This window comes from Caretta caretta, chromosome 5 (genome assembly GCF_965140235.1).
Source record: "Caretta caretta isolate rCarCar2 chromosome 5, rCarCar1.hap1, whole genome shotgun sequence".
Taxonomy (NCBI): domain Eukaryota; kingdom Metazoa; phylum Chordata; order Testudines; family Cheloniidae; genus Caretta; species Caretta caretta.
The window spans coordinates 2,527,342-2,547,208 of NC_134210.1; the positions used below are offsets into that span (position 1 = coordinate 2,527,342).

A 19,867-nucleotide genomic window follows, 5' to 3' on the forward strand; every position below is an offset into this window, starting at 1 on the left:
CAGGGATATAACACTGTAAAATACAGGATTAATTATCTTTTCTCCATTTATCCTACTAAAAGAAAGTCAAAGTATCAAAGGATAAAGGACAAGCTGCTCTATGGAAGAGTTAGGACCATATCCCCATTATGATCATGTTAAATAACAAAAGGAGTGAAAGTAGCCTGACAGAGGTGAATACTCAATTTTTCAAACCCTACATATGATGGAAACCACTTCAACACAGCACCCATAGTTCCAACACCTATGCAAGAAACTTAGTTTTGAAAGTAATTAAAGCTTCCAGTAACTCTGATTTAGTTTTGACATTATTGGAATCTTTCTCCTAATTTTTTGCTCTTCCACTTCTATGCTTAAGTAGTCTAAACACAGTCCTTATATAGTTCCTCTCTTAGATGCATAGAAAATTAGGGTTGGAAGAGACCTCAGGAGCTCATCTAGTCCAACCCCCTGCTCAAAGTAGGACCAACCGCAATTAAATCATCTGAGCCAGAGCTTTGTCAAGCTGGGCCTTAAAAACCGCTAAGGAAGGAGATTCCACCACCTCCCTAGGGAACCCATTCCAGTGCTTCCCACCCTCCTAGTGAAATAGTGTTTCCTAATATCCAGCCTACACCTCCCACACTGCAACTTAAGAACATTGCTCCTTGTTCTCTCATCTGCCATCACTGAGAACAGCTGAGCTCCATCCTCTTTGGAACCCCCCTTCAGGTAGTTGAAGGCTGCTCTCAAATCCCCCCTCACTCTTCTCTTCTGCAGACTAAATAAGCCCAGTTCCCTCAGCCTCTCCTCATAAGTCATGTGCCCCAGCCCCCTAATCATTTTCATTACCCTCCACTGGACTCTCTCCAATTTGTCCACATCCTTTCTGTAGTGTAGGGCCCAAAACTGGACGCAATATTCCAGATGTGGCCTCACCAATGCCGAATAGATGGGAATAATCACTTCCCTCGATGTGCTGGCAATGCTCCAAATAATGCAGCCCAATATGCCTTTAGCCTTCTTGGCAACAAGGTCACACTGCTGACTCATATCCAACTTCTCGTCCACTGTAATCCCCAGGTCTTTTTCTGCAGAACTGCCCCTTAGCCAGTCGGTCCCCAGCCTGTAGCAGGACGGAAGAATCCCATGCACTAAGTGCAGGACTCTGCACTTATCCTGATAGAACCTCATCAGATTTCTTTTGGCTCAATCCTCCAGTTTGTCTAGGTCACTCAGGACCCTCTCGCTACCCTCCCCCTACCCTCCAGCGTATCTTCCTCTCCCCGCAGCTTAGTGTCATGCGCGAACTTGCTGAGGGTGCAATCCATCCCATCATCCAGATCATTAACGAAGATGTTGAACAAAACCAGCTCCAGGACCGACCCCTGAGGCACTCCCCTTGATACAAGCTGCCAACTAGACATTGAGCCATTGATCACTACCTGTTGAGCCTGACAATCTAGCCAACCTTCTATCCACCTTATAGTCCAGTCATACAATCCATACTTCTTTAACTGGCTGGTAAGAATACTGTGGGAAACCATAGAAGCATAGAGTATCAGGATTGGAAGGGACCTCAGGAGGTCATCTAGTCCAACCCCCTGCTCAAAGCAGGACCAATCCCCAATTAAATCATCCCAGCCAGGGTTTTGTCAAGCCTGACCTTAAAAACTTCTAAGGAAGGAGACTCTACCACTTCCCTAGGTAACGCATTCCAGTGTTTCACCACCCTCTTAGTGAAAAAGTTTTTCCTAATATCCAACCTAAACCTCCCCTACTGCAACTTGAGACCATTACTCCTTGTCCTGTCCTCTTCTACCACTGAGAATAGTCTAGAACCATCCTCTCTGGAACCACCTCTCAGGTAATTGAAAGCAGCTATCAAATCCCCCCTCATTCTTCTCTTCTGCAGACTAAACAATCCCAGTTCCCTCAGCCTCTCCTCATAAGTCACGTGTTCCAGACCCCTAATCATTTTTGTTGCCCTTCGCTGGACTCTTTCCAATTTTTCCACATCCTTCTTGTAGTGCGGGGCCCAAAACTGGACACAGTACTCCAGATGAGGCCTCACCAATGTCGAATAGAGGGGAACGATCACATCCCTCGATCTGATGGCTATGCCCCTACTTATACATCCCAAAATGCCATTGGCCTTCTTGGCAACAAGGGCACACTGTTGACTCATATCCAACTTCTCGTCACCCCAGGTCCTTTTCCGCAGAACTGTTGCCTAGCCATTCGGTCCCTAGTCTGTAGCGGTGCATTGGGTTTTTCCGTCCTAAGTGCAGGACCCTGCACTTATCCTTGTTGAACCTCAGATTTCTTTTGGCCCAATCCTCCAATTTGTCTAGGTCCTTCTGTATCCTATCCCTACCCTCCAGCGTATCTACCTCTCCTCCCAGTTTAGTGTCATCTGCAAACTTCCTGAGGGTGCAATCCACACCATCCTCCAGATCATTTATGAAGATATTGAACAAAACCGGCCTCAGGACCGACCCTTGGGGCACTCCACTTGATACCAGCTGCCAACTAGACATGGAGCCATTGATCACTACCCATTGAGCCCGACAATCTAGCCAACTTTCTACCCACCTTATACTGCATTCATCCAGCCCATACTTCTTTAACTTGCTGACAAGAATACTGTGGGAGACCGTGTCAAAAGCTTTGCTAAAGTCAGGAAACAATACATCCACTGCTTTCCCTTCATCCACAGAATCAGTAATCTCATCATAGAAGGCAATTAGATTGGTCAGGCATGACCTTCCCTTGGTGAATCCAAAACTTTCCTCTCTTGTAAGTGCTTCAGGATTGATTCCTTGAGGACCTGCTCCATGATTTTTCCGGGGACTGAGGTAAGGCTGACTGGCCTGTAGTTCCCAGGATCCTCCTCCTTCCCTTTTTTAAAGATTGGCACTACATTAGTGTTTTTCCAGTCATCCAGGACTTCCCCCGTTCGCCACAAGTTTTCAAAGATAATGGCCGATGGCTCTGCAATCACAGCCGCCAATTTCTTTAGCACTCTCTGATGCAACGCGTCCGGCCCCATGGACTTGTGCACGTCCAGCTTTTCTAAATAGTCCCTAACCACCTCTTTCTCCACAGAGGGCTGGCCACCTACTCCCCATGCTCAACCATATCAAAAGCTTTGCTTAAGTTAAGGTATATCACGTCCACCACTTTCCCCCCATCCACAGAGCCAGTTATCTCATCATAGAAGCCAATCAGGTTGGCCAGGCATGACTTGCCCTTGGTGAATCCATGTTGACTGTTCCTGATCACCTTCCTCTCCTCCAAGTGCTTCAAAATGGATTCCTTGAAGACTTGCTCCATGATTTTTCCAGGGACTGAGCTAAGGCTGTAGTTCCCTGGATTCTCCTTCTTCCCTTTTTTAAAGATGGGCACTATATTTGCCTTTTTCCAGTCGTCCAGGACCTCCCCTAATCGCCACAAGTTTTTAAAGATAATGGCCAATAGCTCTGCAATCACATCAGCCAACTCTCTCAGCATCCTCAGAGGCATTAGATTCAGCCCCATGGATTTTGTGCATGTCCAGCTTTTCTAAATAGTCCTTGACCTGTTCTTTCACCACTGTGGGCTGCTCACCTCCTCCCCTTGCTGTGCTGCCCAGTGCAGCAGTCTAAGAGCTGACCTTGTCTGTGAAGACTGAGGCAAAAAAAGCATTGAGTACTTCAGCTTTTTCCACATCCTCTGTCACTAGCTTTTCTCCCCCTATTCAGTAAGGTCCTTCACATCCCTTGCTAGCTGTATCTCCAATTGTGCGTTGGCCTTCCTGATAACACCCCTGCATGCTTGAACAATATTTTTATACTCCTCCCTAGTCATTTGTCCAAGTTTCTACTTCTTGTAAGCTTCTTTTTTGTGTTTAAGCTCACCAAAGATTTCTCCATTAAGCCAAGCTGGGTGCATATTTGCTCTTCTTTCTGCACATCGGGATGGTTTGTTCCTGCACCCTCAATAAGGCTTCCTTAAAGTACAGCCAGTTCTCCTGGACTCCTTTCCCCTTCATGTTATTCTCCCAGGGGATCCTGCCCATCAGTTCCCTGAGGAAGTCAAAGTCTGCTTTTCTGAAGTCCAGGATCCATATTCTGCTGCTCTCCTTTCTTCCTTGTGTCAGGATCCTGAATTCAACTCTCTCATGGTCACTGCTGCCCAGGTTGCCACCGAATTCTACTTCCCTACCAAGTCTTTCCTCTTTGAGAGCAGCAGGTCAAGAGGAGCACGGCCCCTAGTTGGTTCCTCTAGCACTTGCACCAGGAAGTTGTCCCTAACACTCTCCTTAATTCAATCCATGAACATTGACTGCTTCTGTTTCAACATAATTTGGCAATTTGGTATACATCTCCTTTCACCTACCACACACAGGTTTTGCCATGCTCATCATGTCTAAATCACAGTGTCTCTAATGCCAATCATCAGTGGTACTTGTGTATCAGGACTTTGCCTGTCTCCCATGTTTGCTGCTGGACAAGAGTATACTGAAGTTTTCTTTGAAGTGCCAGTATTCTCAGATATAGTAAGTATGTGAAGTCATACAGCATGTTTTGTTTTGTTACATACCTGGGATATGATGCAATTGTCAAGGATTAAATGAACATTTATTCATTTCAGCTTTTATTTATTATTCGCTTCATGATAGCACCCAAGCAGGATCCCAGTACAAATACATTGGAAGATACACTCCCTGCCCTCACCTTTTAATCTTTTACATATAAGAGCAGTTCCACAAAAAGTATAAGTTTTGTTTATAAGTACTGGCACCCTCCAATAAGTGTTAGTGAATGTCAGTATAAAGGAAATCCCTTACCTGCAACAGTTCTTGAAGCTTTCACCTCACCAGATCCCCAGTTTTGGATCTGTCATTCCAGTGCAACAGGCCAAGAGCTCTTAGATATTTTACCCTGTGAGAGTGTAGCAGAGTGCAAACCCCTGTCTGCAGTTTCCATTTGCCAGTACCTCAGCTCCTTCTAGAAACTTTTCCTCTAAAGGGATGGAAGAAAAGTAACAGCTTCTAACACCACCAAATCAAGAAGGCTTTCATTTTTCTACTGGGGGTGTGGGGGGAAAGGAGGCAATGAATGAACATATCAAGCTACACCGTGATAAGAACAGCATTCCTGAACTTTGAAGTAAAGTTACTATGAACCCACCAAGGTCAGAGTTTCCACTAATATCTCTTCATCTACTTGGCAAATAGGAAGTTTTCCCTGGTGGGTGTTGAGGCCAATACGATCAATAGCTATGAAATGTAAGCTTTAATTTCCAAAGTAAATTAACTTTATAACCTCTGTGGTTGTAAAGATTAACCTGAATGCCAAGTTAATGTATCTGACATAGAAGTATCCTCACAAGTCTGCAGCGATCACCTGTGAGGATTTCATTCTTGAAGCTCAAAGAATGTCTGTAGGAATACAGACCCACATTAGAGTTAAGTGAACTATGGTTTTAAATTGAGTTCGGATATCCGCATGAGCAATAGGCCCAAACCATGTGACGAAAAAAAGGGAGATCATGAAAGAGAGTTGTTTCAAACTTCTAGTGACCCTTCAAAATATCAGTGTCATCTTATTTAACGTTGGGGCTGAAGTAATAGAAATAAAACATGGTTACTACATGCAGTAAATAATTGGCTATATAAGAAATTGCTTCATCTGGCCTTAGCCATAGTCTGATAATTGGCAATGCCATTGCTTGTTTGTTAAAGGATATAAAAAAGTAAACTCTTAACAGTATTAAACTGTATTAACAGCCTGACCACACTGGAACTGACCAGTAGGGGTTTAGCCTGTTCGTAAGTATCTTCATCAAATGCTTATAAATGTTTTACTACTATTTGGATGAAGTAAATTGCTTATTATTTCGGCTTTTAGGCATGTTTAGCAATTATATAAGTACCATCTGGCCTTTGGATATAATAAAAGAATTTATGGTTAAATTGGTGTCGTAATATCATCCTGGATAAATAATAATTGCAACAACGTCCCAATGGACAGTAGTATAAGGCCAATGCCAACAATGAGAAGAAGGGATGTATGAGAGTTATATACACATACATCTACAATGACTACGATCTGCCTGAACATTCAGAACAGAAGTCTGCTAGAGGGAATGGTAATATGGTCAGAAATCAAAGCAAGTCAATTTAAATAAGGACATCCCAAAATTAAACTAACCTTCAAAGGGGACTGGCCTCTCCTATCTTGGAGCATAGACAGACTGAAACTGGATTCACTCCCGAAGACCAAATCCAAGCAATAATGTTTGCAAAAACAGAGCGCCCACCATCCATGACAGGGTGTACAAAGCCCTGACCAGGCAAGAAGGGGCTAAAGAGCAGCTTTGTGCTCATGCAGCCTGTAGCCCATAGGATTATTTTGCTAGCTATTATATCCTACTAATCCATCCAGCAGTATCAATTAATATGTTTCTTTTTCTGAAAAAGATCTTTCGTTCTTATATTTTATCAGTATTAATTCTTTGAAATTTAAGATGTGTTGAGGCATGTATTTCCTAATAATAAGCTTTGCTGAAATGCAAGAAGCCTACCACTCTGTAAGATCCAGTAAGATCTGCTATATAGCAAAAAGTATAATCAATCAGCATAAAAGTTGGCAATCTTTGGCACAGATAAAAATGGTCCCTGAACTTTGGGGAACCAAAGGGAGGAACTATCTACATTACGTCACAGGTTTATTGGGCTTCTATAACTGGCTGGTAACCACAGGATGCATCCGACGAAGTGAGCTATAGCTCACGAAAGCTTATGCTCAAATAAATTGGTTAGTCTCGAAGGTGCCACAAGTACTCCTTTTCTTTCTGATAAGTCTGTAACACTATCTTATGCTTGTAGAAACTGGCATAAAGTTGATCAGTGACTGGAGCCAGAAGTTCACTTGCTACATGAGCTGAAGTCACAATCATCAGGAAAATGACCTTCAATTTTAGAAACTTACACTCATAGGAAGAGTGATTCAAAATTAGCTTTTACAGTAACTCCTCACTTAAAGTCGTCCCAGTTAACGTTGTTACATCACTGATCAATTAGGGAACATACTCGTTTAAAGTTGTGCAATGCTCCCTTATAACATCATTTGGTAGCCACCTGCTTTGTCCACTGCTTGCAGGAAGAGCAGGCAGTTGCAGCTAGCTGGTGGGGGCTTGGAACCAGGGTGGACCGGCAGCTCCCCTATCAGCTCCCCGTTCCCCAGGCAGCAGCCACCCAGCAGGCTATCAATTGCCAGCAGTTCAGCTGTCCCTCCCCCATTGCCATGTGCTGCTCCTGCCCTCTGCCTTGGAGCTGCTCCCCGGAGCCTCCTGCTTGCTGTGCGGGGTGAAGGGCTGGAAAAGGGGGTTGTCAGGGTGTCCCCCTCCCCCTGCTCCTGCACCCCACTCATCCCATTTTCTTAGAGCAGGGGGGACACATGACAGGGCTCAGGATGGAGGGAGCTTCCTGGCAGCAGCTACCATCTCAGCTTGTTCATTAACTTAAAAAGGCAATGTACTTAAGAGTGGGGTCAGCATACTTAAAGGAGCAATGTGCATTTCTCTCTCACACACAGCATGTATGTCTCTGTCTCCCCTCCCTTAGTCTGTGCTGCCTTGTAGAGTTTAAGATTATATTAACAACGAGTTAACCCTTGAGGGCTCAGTAATTGCTAGTTCATCCTTTAGCTGTAAGGCATTCCCTGGGAAATATCCCACCCTCTGACTTCTTCACCTCAGCCAAGCTTCACAATCATCACTTCACAATCAAGCATCACAGTATTAAACTGTTTGTTTAAAACTTATACTGTGTGCATGTGTGGAGAGAGACACTTTTGCCTGGTGAAAAAAATTTCCCTGGAACCTAACCCCCCATATTTACATTAATTCTTATGGAGAAATTGGATTTGCTTAACATCATTTCACTTAAAGTTGCATTTTTCAGGAACATAACTACAACGTTAAGCGAGGAGTTACTGTATCTGCTTTGCCAGACTCAACAGCATCGCACAGCACAGCAGGCTTTTTAAATTAACATATTTAAAAGCCTCTAGACCCAAATCAACTGGAGAAGAGACTGATGAGACACCAGTCTAAACTTTGACTAGTCCACAACAGGATGCCACTGAAATAGCAACCAAATGAATCCAGATAAAGATAGTTCACAAGATCAGCTCAGACAGGTCAAGGTTTCTGCAAGGACCAAGGAAAGGTTGTGTCCTTTCCTGTGAAGTCTTTGCCCTTGTACTCCTTCATAGTAAACATTTTCCAAGGGAGTTTTCCAGCTCCTCTGAGACTACTGCAACTCTCAGCATCTTGATCTTCTATCTGCCTCTCCCGAAGGGGCTGAGATGAGGGGGCCTGGAACATTGACAGAGCTTCAAAAATAGTCACCGATACTGGCTGGGGCCAAAGCCATTGTTACAAAAGGCACATAAGGCTCCATCACAGAGGCCACAACTCGGCCACACTGGGCAGCACTAACTCGGAGGGCCAGAACAGGAGCCTCAGTACAAAGCACTCCAGCTACACCTAAAAACTACTGCTGATTAAGTAGGGAAGAGAGATGACTTGAAGCCAGTCTGACCATCAAGCCTGTTCGGATAGCCAGAATCCCTGTCTCTCTCTGTGCTTTAGCACATGAATGCAGCAGGAGAAAATCCAAAGGTCCCAACAGAGAATAGTGTGAAGTGAAGAGCTTCAAAGGGGATGCATCAAGGAGCTACTCACCCTCTTGGCACCTCCAGTCTTTTTGGCCCAACAGAATAAGAAATTAAAAGCCAGCCTGAAAATCTGATAAGCGGCGTAATCCACCCTCAGAAAGTGAAAAATTACAATTTAATATGAGACAACAGCTATGATGTAACATGGTGATGACAAACTAATGGGTGATCTTAGGACCCCATTATTGTGCGAGGTGCTGTACAAAAACATGGCAGGGACTGTCTTTTTGCTCTGAAGAGAACAGATGGAGACAGGTGGACGGGGGAGCACACAGAAACATTGAGACAATACTGGTTACAGACAGTAGTCACAGCATTCTAGCAGCCTAACGGTTGCCAAATTTTTTGTAGCCAATTCAGAAAAAAATACTACTCATTCATTACAGCCAACTATGTATGCTGTATTACAGCAGCAGAACTGAAGTTAATGACAGCAACAAGTTCTTAGAATTAATCCTGTTTTTCAGGGGTTAATACCATCACTGTTTTAATGTGCACCCAGCTGAACTATAAAAAGCAACTAAAATTTTTTTTTCCGCTTCAAGGGTTTGCCCCAATACAGTGAAGAGCAGCCCTCTCCCACTCCAGTTTCCTCTGCCTCACCTCTAATATTTTCATACCTGGAAAGTTTCCATCATCTTTAAATGGTCTGGGGTCATGATGGCCTTTGTATTTAGACATTTTAAGACCTTCACCCTGCAAACATTAATGGACATGCTTAACTAAATGTATGCAGGACTAGGGCTTTACTTTCCATGCCACCTCCAACCCTTGCTTAAATTACTGGGGAAGCTTTCAGTTTTAAATACTGCATTAACATTCAAAAAGATTTAAAAACAAAAACAAAAAACTGGTTCAGAGATCAAATTTAGAGGTTTGTGTTTTCTGAACATTTTGAGAGAGATGTGAAGCCAAATTTAACACCTAATTTTCATATCTAATATTGCCACAATGAAAGATCATAGGAGATATATCATGCTACATTTACATAAGGATCAAATACCCTGTCAATAGTGTCTTACACAGCATATGAATCAAAGGGTCTGATAAGAGTGCACAAAATTGCCACATACAAAAGAGATACAAAATATGAATATTTTGGCACCTCTCTAGGACTCCTTCAGCAAAAAGGTAGTTGATTACATGCATACAGAGTGCTTCTTTCACAAGGCATGAGACCACCACCTTATATTGTTACCAGCTCAGGAAGTGAGCAAGCTATTGAGCTCAGAAACCCAAATTCAGATGAATTTTACATTTAGAATGAATTGCGAGGCCAACCAAGGTTTGTTTTCCTTTAAGCAGAAATAACAGGGTGCATGGAGATAGCTCAGCAATAATGAACTAAGACACAACTATCACAATGATTATTGCTAGTCATGTAAATTTTTGTTTATTTTAGTTTTTATTACTCCAATTACTGCCACAAGGAAATTAAATGAAAAAGCTATTTAATAAAATGATGTCAGATGTTGACACAAAGGAACAGCAACAAGGAAATCCAGAGTTAAGAGTGACAATCATCTTTCTCTTATTTCAAGGTTGGTATATTTCCTATCAATTTAGCAGAACTGAGCCATCTGTGCTTTGCTACCTAGGAACACTAAGATGATTTGTGAGAGCTATTTTCCAGCAGTTTAAACTAGTGACCAGGAATCAGGAAGTCCTACACTCTAATCCCAACATACAGGGGCTCTCTGAAGTCTTGACAAGAGAATTTCACACCTCTGCCTCAGTTTTCCATTCTATAACATAGGGGGAAATAGTTGGTTTTCTACCTCTTTAATCAATTAATCTTCACAGTCGCTCAATGTTTGTGACATGCTTGGAACTGTGCTTAGATAGGACACTGATGGGGCCCTAGAACTACTAAAGATTCCAGGGCAGTGTCAGCATTCAATCTAAATTTCCTTGGTTGAACCAGAGCATATTCAATCCCCTAACATTTTAGGGTTTCACCTTATGTTTATTTTAAACACTGTGGAAGTAACATGCCCCTCACCTGACCAAACATACCTTCAATCAAAAGTAATACCCTGGTGAGGCAAACACTTTGCTGCATTTCTGTTCTGTCCTCGGTGGACAGAGTTAGGTACAAGCAGCCAGTGTTTAGACAGTGATAAAAAAGAAAGATAGACAGAAAGAAAGATACTGAAAAGTACAGCCACAAATAAAAAACAATGGATCATTATTACCAAGACAGAAAACTGTTCCTGTGCAAATAAGAATCACCAAGCACACCCGCCCGCAGACTAGCGGAGCAAACCGTATTGTGTAAAAACATCGCACCCCAACCACTCAATGAAAGAACAGCCACAAAGAAGAATCCCTGTGTTACATAATCACTGGGCGGGCCAGTTCAGAGACTGGTCTCGAACGGGACCGTACAGCCTGGAGCGAGAGACCCATCTGAAGCCAGCGGCCGAGGAGATCTCGCCCGTTGATGAGGACTGCCGTTTCTTCTTCCTAGTCGCTACTGTCCAAACCAGCGCTCCGGCGAGGCGCAGGCCGAGGGAGGCAGGGTCCCTACACCCCGCCGTGCACACACCCGCGCGGCGGCGGCGGCGGCGGCTTCGGGCGGCTTGGGGCGCAGCTCGCCTCCTCCGCGCTGCGGGACTCCGCGCCGGCGCCTCCCCGCGCGCCCCCCGCCCGCGCTGCGGGACTCCGCGCCGGCGCCTCCCCGCGCGCCCCCCGCCCGCGCACGGCTGCGGGGAGGGGGCCGTGCCCGGAGCTGCTCCCAGCCTCGCCAGGGCCTCGAGCTCCCCCGGCCCCGGGGGGCGGGTCGCTGGGGCCCGCCGGGGGAGAGGGGCTGCGGGCCCCCCCCGGCGGAGCAGGCAGGTGGGGCAGCGTCCGGCGGGCAGACGCCGCGAGACCCGGGGGGGGGGGGGGGCGCTGAGAGCCGGGGGGGCCCCCACAGGGCAGCGGGGACCCGAGCGGGGCAGGTCCGCGAGCCCGGTCGGGGGGCGGGCGGCGGCGGCGCGGACTCACCTCGCACGCAGAGGAGGGACATGGCGCGGGCCCCGCGCGGCTCCCCTCAGCCGGACCCGCCTCAGCTCGGCCCCGCGAGGCCGCCCGCCGCCGCCGCTCCCCGCGCTCTCCTCATGCCCCTGCCCGGGCACGGCGGCTCCGGACCGTCCGCAGCAGCAGCAGCGCCGCCTCCCCTCCGGCCGGGGCGCGGCGAGTCAGGGCGCGGAGCGGGGCCGGGCGGGCGGCGGCGCCATGACCCGGGGGAGGAGCCGCCCGGCGCCGCGGGGACAATCGCCGGCTCCACAGGGCAGCGCCGCGGCCAATCCCGGCCCGAGGGGGCGGGGCTGGGACAGGTGAGTCGCCCCCTCCCACCTGGGGCTCGCCCCGCCCCCCAGAGAGCACACACACGCACCCCCAGCCCGGCCCCGCCCTCAGCACTGACCCAGCCCCGCCCCCCGGAGAACGGCCGTATCCCAGCCCCGCCCCTGACACCGCCCCAGCCCCGCCCCCGGAGACCGCTCCTAACCCGGCCCCGCCCCCGCTTCAGCCCCAGCCCCGCCCCCCGGAGACCGCTCCTAACCCGGCCCCGCCCCTGACACCGCCCCAGCCCCGCCCCGCGGAGACCGCTCCTAACCCGGCCCCGCCCCCGCTTCAGCCCCAGCCCCGCCCCCCGGAGACCGCTCCTAACCCGGCCCCGCCCCTGACACCGCCCCAGCCCCGCCCCGCGGAGACCGCTCCTAACCCGGCCCCGCCCCTGACACCGCCCCAGCCCCGCCCCGCGGAGACCGCTCCTAACCCGGCCCCGCCCCTGACACCGCCCCAGCCCCGCCCCCGGAGACCGCTCCTAACCCGGCCCCGCCCCTGACACCGCCCCAGCCCCGCCCCCGGAGACCGCTCCTAACCCGGCCCCGCCCCTGACACCGCTTCAGCCCTAGCCCCGCCCCCCGGAGACCGCTCCTAACCCGGCCCCGCCCCCGCTTCAGCCCCAGCCCCGCCCCCCGGAGACCGCTCCTAACCCGGCCCCGCCCCTGACACCGCCCCAGCCCCGCCCCCGGAGACCGCTCCTAACCCGGCCCCGCCCCCGCTTCAGCCCTAGCCCCGCCCCCCGGAGACCGCTCCTAACCCGGCCCCGCCCCTGACACCGCCCCAGCCCCGCCCCCCGGAGACGGCTCCTAACCTGGCCCCGCCCCCAGAGAACCTGGCCCTGCCCCCGGCCCAGCCCTAGTCCCAGGCTCAGGGAGACCCCAGCCCTGTCCCCTAACGCTGCCCCCTAACTCTGGTCCTAACTCTCCTCCCAGGCTCACCCGTCTCCAGCAGGGGTACCCACGGGATACCCAGAGGTCTTCCAGGGGTTACATCAACTCACCTGATATTTGCTGGGTTTTACAACCTGTCCAGTGACATGAAAAGTACCAGCCGCAGTCAGTACTAACTAAACCTCCATGCAGACAGGGACTTGTTGGTACTGCTCTGTAGTCCAAACCCTGAAATGTAAGTACCATATTTATAGTCCAATGGACTGACTGATAATTGTACCGCAAAAATGAGAAAGAAAATCACTTGTCAGTAATATTCTGCTGTGACCCTTTTGTGTTTTTATGCCTGATTTTGTAAGCCAACCAGGTTTTAAGTGAGGTGAAATCCCGGGGGTACGCAAGACAAATCAGACTCCTGAAGGGGTACAGTCTGCTGGAAAGGGTGAGAGCCACTGCTCCAGAGAACACGCCTGATGCAGCCCCTCCCCATCTTGCACCTGGGAGCCCTGACTTGGGAGAACAACCTCCCTGCCCCCTGGGAGTGTAGCCCACAGCTCCAGAGGCTTTAAGTCCAACCCAGGGGATACTGGTGGTGGAGTGGGTATTCTTACCCTGGGCGTGAGTGGTGTCTGGTCTCTCCCTGGAGAGGGTGGGCAGGCCTGTGGTTATTCCCACTGTTTAAATTGTAATGAAAGAGGTGCTGGGGGGGCTCAAGCAATTTTTTAACATTAATAACTGATTGATTATTCTTCCGGGGTCAGAGCTGGGTAGGTTATTCTTCCCCCGGGTGTGGATGGGGCACTATTCTCCACCACCACAGGGCAGGGCTGTATGGAAATCCCAACCCCCCACCCCACCCCCCAGGGCTGCAGCTGTGGGGTTAGCCTCTCCCTTGGGAAGTAAGGCTGTGGGTTCACCTCTGTATTACAAATCCTAAGGGGACTGGATTTTGCCAGGTGACACGTGTTTGCCCTTGATTCCAAGGCCCAAGCAGCCCATTGTTATCATCCAGTCTGACCTGGGTCACACACGCCCCAGGACTTCCTGGCATTCATTTGTTTGAGCTAGAGAAGATCTTTTAAAAAAACAGCCAATCTTCGATGTAAAACTGCCTGTGATAGAGAATCCACCACAGCCCATGGTAAATTGTTCCAATGATTAATAACCCTCACTGTTAAAAATGTGTGTCTTGTTTCTAGTCTGAACTTGTCTAGCCTCAACTTCTTTAACCTTCTCTTCAGTCAGCTAAATAGATCGAGCTCTTCGAGCCGTTTGCTGTATGGCATATTTTCCACTTCTTTAATAATGTTCATGCTTCTTCTCTCACCTCTTTCCCATTTATCAATATCTTTTTTGATTTGTTAACACCAGAACGGGACTCAGTATTCTAGCAGTGCTCACCCGTGCCAGATACAAGGGAATACAAGGGAATCCTTACTCTTGATCCATATTTCCCTTTTTATACTGTTGAGGATAACACTAGCCATTTTGGCCACAGCTTTTTGCTGGGAGCTCATGTTCAGCTGATTATCCATCATGACTCCCAAGTCTTTTTCAGAGTCACTGCTTCCCAGGATAGAGTCCCCCAGCCTGTAATTATGGCCTGTATTCTTTGTTCCTAGATGTATAACTTGGCCATATTGAAATGTGTATTGTTTGCTTGTGCCCAGCTTACCAAGCCATCCAGATCGCTTTCTGTCAGTGGCCTGTCTTTTTCAGGGAAGAGCAATTGTCTTATAACTCCTTCCCTCTGAGATCTTTAAAAAAGATCTTTAAAAAAGGGAAGAAGGAGGATCCTGGGAACTACAGGCCAGTCAGCCTCACCTCAGTCCCTGGAAAAATCATGGAGCAGGTCCTCAAAGAATCAATCCTGAAGCACTTGCATGAGAGGAAAGTGATCAGGAACAGCCAGCATGGATTCACCAAGGGAAGGTCATGCCTGACTAATCTAATCGCCTTTTATGATGAGATTACTGGTTCTGTGGATGAAGGGAAAGCAGTGGATGTATTGTTTCTTGACTTTAGCAAAGCTTTTGACACGGTCTCCCACAGTATTCTTGTCAGCAAGTTAAGGAAGTATGGGCTGGAAGAATGCACTATAAGGTGGGTAGAAAGCTGGCTAGATTGTCGGGCTCAACGGGTAGTTATCAATGGTTCCATGTCTAGTTGGCAGCCGGTATCAAGTGGAGTGCCCCAAGGGTCGGTCCTGGGGCCGGTTTTGTTCAATATCTTCATAAATGATCTGGAGGATGGTGTGGATTGCACTCTCAGCAAATTTGCGGATGATACTAAACTGGAGGGAGGAGTGGTAGATACGCTGGAGGGGAGGGATAGGATACAGAAGGACCTAGACAAATTGGAGGATTGGGCCAAAAGAAATCTGATGAGGTTCAATAAGGATAAGTGCAGGGTCCTGCACTTAGGACGGAAGAACCCAATGCACCGCTACAGACTAGGGACCGAATGGCTAGGCAGCAGTTCTGCGGAAAAGGACCTAGGGGTGACAGTGGACGAGAAGCTGGATATGAGTCAGCAGTGTGCCCTTGTTGCCAAGAAGGCCAATGGCATTTTGGGATGTATAAGTAGGGGCATAGCGAGCAGATCGAGGGACGTGATCGTTCCCCTCTATTCGACATTGGTGAGGCCTCATCTGGAGTACTGTGTCCAGTTTTGGGCCTCACACTTCAAGAAGGATGTGGATAAATTGGAGAGAGTCCAGCGAAGGGCAACAAAAATGATTAGGGGTCTGGAACACATGAGTTATGAGGAGAGGCTGAGGGAGCTGGGATTGTTTAGCCTGCAGAAGAGAAGAATGAGGGGGGATTTGATAGCTGCTTTCAACTACCTGAAAGGGGGTTCCAAAGAGGATGGCTCTAGACTGTTCTCAATGGTAGCAGATGACAGAACGAGGAGTAATGGTCTCAAGTTGCAGTGGGGGAGGTTTAGATTGGATATTAGGAAAAACTTTTTCACTAAGAGGGTGGTGAAACACTGGAATGCGTTACCTAGGGAGGTGGTAGAATCTCCTTCCTTAGAGGTTTTTAAGGTCAGGCTTGACAAAGCCCTGGCTGGGATGATTTAACTGGGAATTGGTCCTGCTTCGAGCAGGGGGTTGGACTAGATGACCTTCTGGGGTCCCTTCCAACCCTTATATTCTATGATTCTATGATTCTATGATCTCTGTACCAGTGACAGCTGCACCAGTATTTGAACACTCCCCCCAGTGTGCCTGCTCACACACTGAAGGGAAGCTGGAGTGGTGATGCCACAGCAAACCACTTAACACGTGTTTGAAAACGCACAGATTGCCCAACTCTGGAAACCCCCTTCGATGTCAGCCTGCTCACAGAGAGAAAAAGTTGGAGGCTTTAGAATGCTGCATGCTGACACCAGTAGGACTGAGTCCTAACATTCTCTTGGGTGCATTTCCTCTGTTGATAAAAGGCAATGCCATAGGAGTTGGTGATTGAGCAGCCCACAGTTTGTGGCCAGGCCTAGGTCTTCAGCTGAATCAAGCAAAATGATGGATAGACCCATTCCACGTTTCCTTCTTCTGCAGCTGGTTCCACAGTCAAGCTTTTCTATTAGAATCCTGTCATGTTAATTGTCTGACCACTCTAGTTGTTGGCCTAGCATTGTTCATGTTTAGCTCCAAGCATTCACAGTTTAGCTACAGCATCAGACTCCGCACTAATCTGCTCTTTTGTGATTTCAGTACCTGTTCTGCCAGACTCTCCTGCAAACTGTGTACCTACATGAGGTGTGGCATTTTGCTGTAGTTGTGTTGGAACTCCGCTGCTTTGTTTCTTACAGCAATTGAAGTGTTGATCACCCCTTCCCCATTCACTGTTTAAATCTGCACTTAGCAGGTCCTATGGCTATAACAGTGTGGCTTCACCCTTAAGGGGTGGACCACAGAGGATAGCCACACCCGGAGAAGCACACCTCTATTGGAGCAGGGGATTTCTTATACAGAACAGCAGGAAGCTGCATAGGGTGATTTGACAGAAGAAGGAAGCCAGGTCCAGAGGGCTGAGCTCCAGCCAGAAAGCAGTAGGACTGGTGGCTTCTGCTGGGGCAGAGGAAGCGGTCTGTGTGAGGTAGAAGAATCAGGGCTGAATATACACTTGTGTTATGGATTTTATTTGGGGGACTTTGTGGACCATTTTTGTTACTAAGGGGCTTGAGGACTGTTTGAGCCTCTTCTGTTATTAAGTCAGCCCTGAATGGGGGTGCAGATAGCCACAAGAGAGCCTCTGTGGAGCTCTTAATGGATGTTCATGAGGGGGCTAACAGGGAAAGGTTCCTGCTAAGCAATCCTTGGCCATGATGGGGTGTTTGGTAAGCAGTGCCCCCCTTCCCACTACAATACCTCCCCCCTCCACCTCAGCAGGAGCTATATCTACTCATCTGTTGCCAAGGGAAGAGAATGAGTGTAGCCCTCAGTTCTATGAGCCTGACTCCCTGGTCAGTGTACAGACACTTCCACCCATGCGAAGTGGGAGTGAAATGCATGTAAGACAGAATGGTGCTGTTTTACACCCACTTGGCACGGGGCACAGCCTTGAAGAATCACGTTCTGTAGTTCTGGCTGGTCCAGCCTGATCTCCTGCTGGGAGCACAGACCAAGTGACATGGAACTCTTAGTTTCTGCCTTCAGACATTTAACAGTTACATGTGAGTAGTTATATCGTGTGACTGGTTCTCAACGCCCCCACCACTGGGGTGTCACCATGAGTGCTCTGGCAACACAAACATTTCAGATAAGAGGTAAGGTACTCCATGGACCGCAAGCTGGGAGCAGAGGCAGAAGACACACCAGACAATGCCCTATTTTGTATTGTTAATGTAATGACAGTAGTTTGCTATGTTAGTCCATACAGGCTCTCACCTGTATGGAGTTCCCAAATATGTGCGTGCGCACACCTGCTAATTAAGATTTTTTTTAAACTAGTAATGGCAGAAAATAAAGGGTGCAAATACTAGAGCTGCCAACTCTGTTACAGAAAGAATAGAATCATAGAATATCAGGGTTGGAAGGGACCTCAGGAGGTCATCTAGTCCAACCCCCTGCTCAAAGCAGGACCAATCCCCAACTAAATCATCCCAGCCAGGGCTTTGTCAAGCCTGACCTTAAAAACCTCTAAGGAAGGAGATTCCACCACCTCCCTAGGGAACCCGTTCCAGCACTTCACAACCCTCCTAGTGAAAAACTTTTTCCTAATATCCAGCCTAAACCTCCCCCATGGCAAATTGAGACCATTACTCATCGTTCTGTCATCTGCTACCACTGAGAACAGCCGAGCTCCATTCTCTTTGGAACCCCCTTTCAGATGGTTGAAAGCAGCTATCGAATCCCCCCTCATTCTTCTCTTCTGCAGGCTAAACAATCCCAGTTCCCTCAGCCTCTCCTCATAAGTCATGTGTTCCAGTCCCCTAATCATTTTTGTTGCCCTCTGCTGGACGTCTTCCAATTTTCCACATCCTTCTTGTAGTGTGGGGCCCAAAACTGGACACAGTACTCCAGATGAGGCCTCACCAATGTCGAATAGAGGGGAACAATCACGTCCCTCGATCTCCTGGCAATGGCCCTACTTATACATCCCAAAATGCCATTGGCCTTCTTGGCAACAACGGCACAATGTTGACTCAAACAGACAGAGTAGTTCCTAAATACATGCAGTGAAGTGAGTTGGGTTCTGGCTAACAGGTACAGATTGACCAGCTAGTCCACACCCTCGCACTTTACAGAGAGAAAACTGTACTAAAGGAAATGAAAATAGCAAAAGCAATGGGGTTTGGGATCCTTCCAGGTGTTAGATGAATGTAAGATTATTTAAACAGCTTACAGCTATTCATAATATGCATAATGAGAATTTCTCTAATCTAATTTTGACCATCTCTCCCAATGGGGCCTCTAATGCATGGAGGATAATTTCATTTTATGGTAATGCTATTATGTGAGGATTCTTTGTATAGTCAGTCCTTTGAGAGAAGATTGTGTTTAAAATATTCACTGAGCTAATGGGCTCCCCAGCTGTAAGAGTACGGGGTGAGCTTGATCCTGCTCCCAATTAAATCAGGAGCAAAACTCCTATTGGCTTCCTGAGGAGCAGGCTGGAGCCCTGCATGGAGCCTCTATTTTGCTATCTCTTCCTATTTGCTTTTCACTGCAGTTCCTCTTGATGGCAAAGCAAATAAAAAAACCAAAGTTAAGCAAAACATTCAAAACATATGAATGAAACCCCAATTGATTTATATAAGCTTCACATATGACATGTGGGCCCAACATGACTTGCTCGTGGCTGCAAAAGAGCAGGCACCAGCCCACTGCAGCCTCTGCTAAGGGAATCCAGGTTTGTTGTGGAAATCATCACATCTCTCAGAAGTCTGGGATTTGGTTTGTGTTCCAGGCAGTCCTTCAAGGAGTGCAAAGTGAATCAACTAGTTTAGCTTCACAAAACACAATTCGCTGTAAGCCAAAAGATTTAACACAGGTCTGGTAATTACCCACAATGGAATTTGGACTGGATAGCAGAATTAACACCTCTGCTCTTATGAATGATCCTTTGGCGCTTTGCACAGCCACAAATGGTCAGGACCTCAGTTTTACATCTCACGTGGAGATACCCCCTTGCCCCTGCTCCCCTGCACAATACCATCTAGCACCCTGCTGAGGGCATGAGTCAGAGGAAAGAGCATGCCCACCTCTTACTGCCGCGTTCTAGGGTTGTCTTGGAAATCTCCTATATACGTGTACTAACCCGGCCAATGCCACTTCGTTCCCAAGTGATGGCCCACCTTAGCCCTAGTGGTGTGGCTGCAGGTTAGTTGCTAGACTGAAACATCAAAAAAGGACAAAACGCAGGATATGTAAGTTCTGGAGACAAGATGACATTACCTAAGCTACTCACTGAAGTGCACTTACAAGAGGGT

The 19,867-nt window shown here is 48.0% G+C and overlaps 1 protein-coding gene and 1 long non-coding RNA gene across 12 annotated transcripts in view; one reads left to right on the forward strand and one right to left on the reverse strand.

Moving 5' to 3' along the window:
- UNC13B (unc-13 homolog B) overlaps positions 1–11,910 on the reverse strand; it is a 380,992-nt gene extending 369,082 nt beyond the window's left edge. For all 8 annotated transcript variants that reach the window (XM_048850215.2, XM_048850214.2, XM_048850212.2 and 5 more), the window contains exon 1: positions 11,697–11,910. In XM_048850215.2, the coding sequence (XP_048706172.2) occupies positions 11,697–11,718 (22 nt within the window). In that variant the 5' untranslated portion in view covers positions 11,719–11,910. The remainder of the gene's footprint in view (positions 1–11,696) is intronic.
- Positions 11,416–19,867, forward strand: part of LOC125636713 (uncharacterized) — a 46,257-nt gene continuing 37,805 nt past the window's right edge. For 3 of the 4 annotated variants that reach the window (XR_012668342.1, XR_012668345.1, XR_012668343.1), the window contains exons 1-2: positions 11,905–12,028; positions 12,974–13,166. This is a non-coding gene — a long non-coding RNA (uncharacterized LOC125636713). Of the gene's footprint in view, positions 11,547–11,904; positions 12,029–12,973; positions 13,167–19,867 lie in introns of those variants that run through there. The other variant, XR_012668344.1, reaches the window with a different exon arrangement.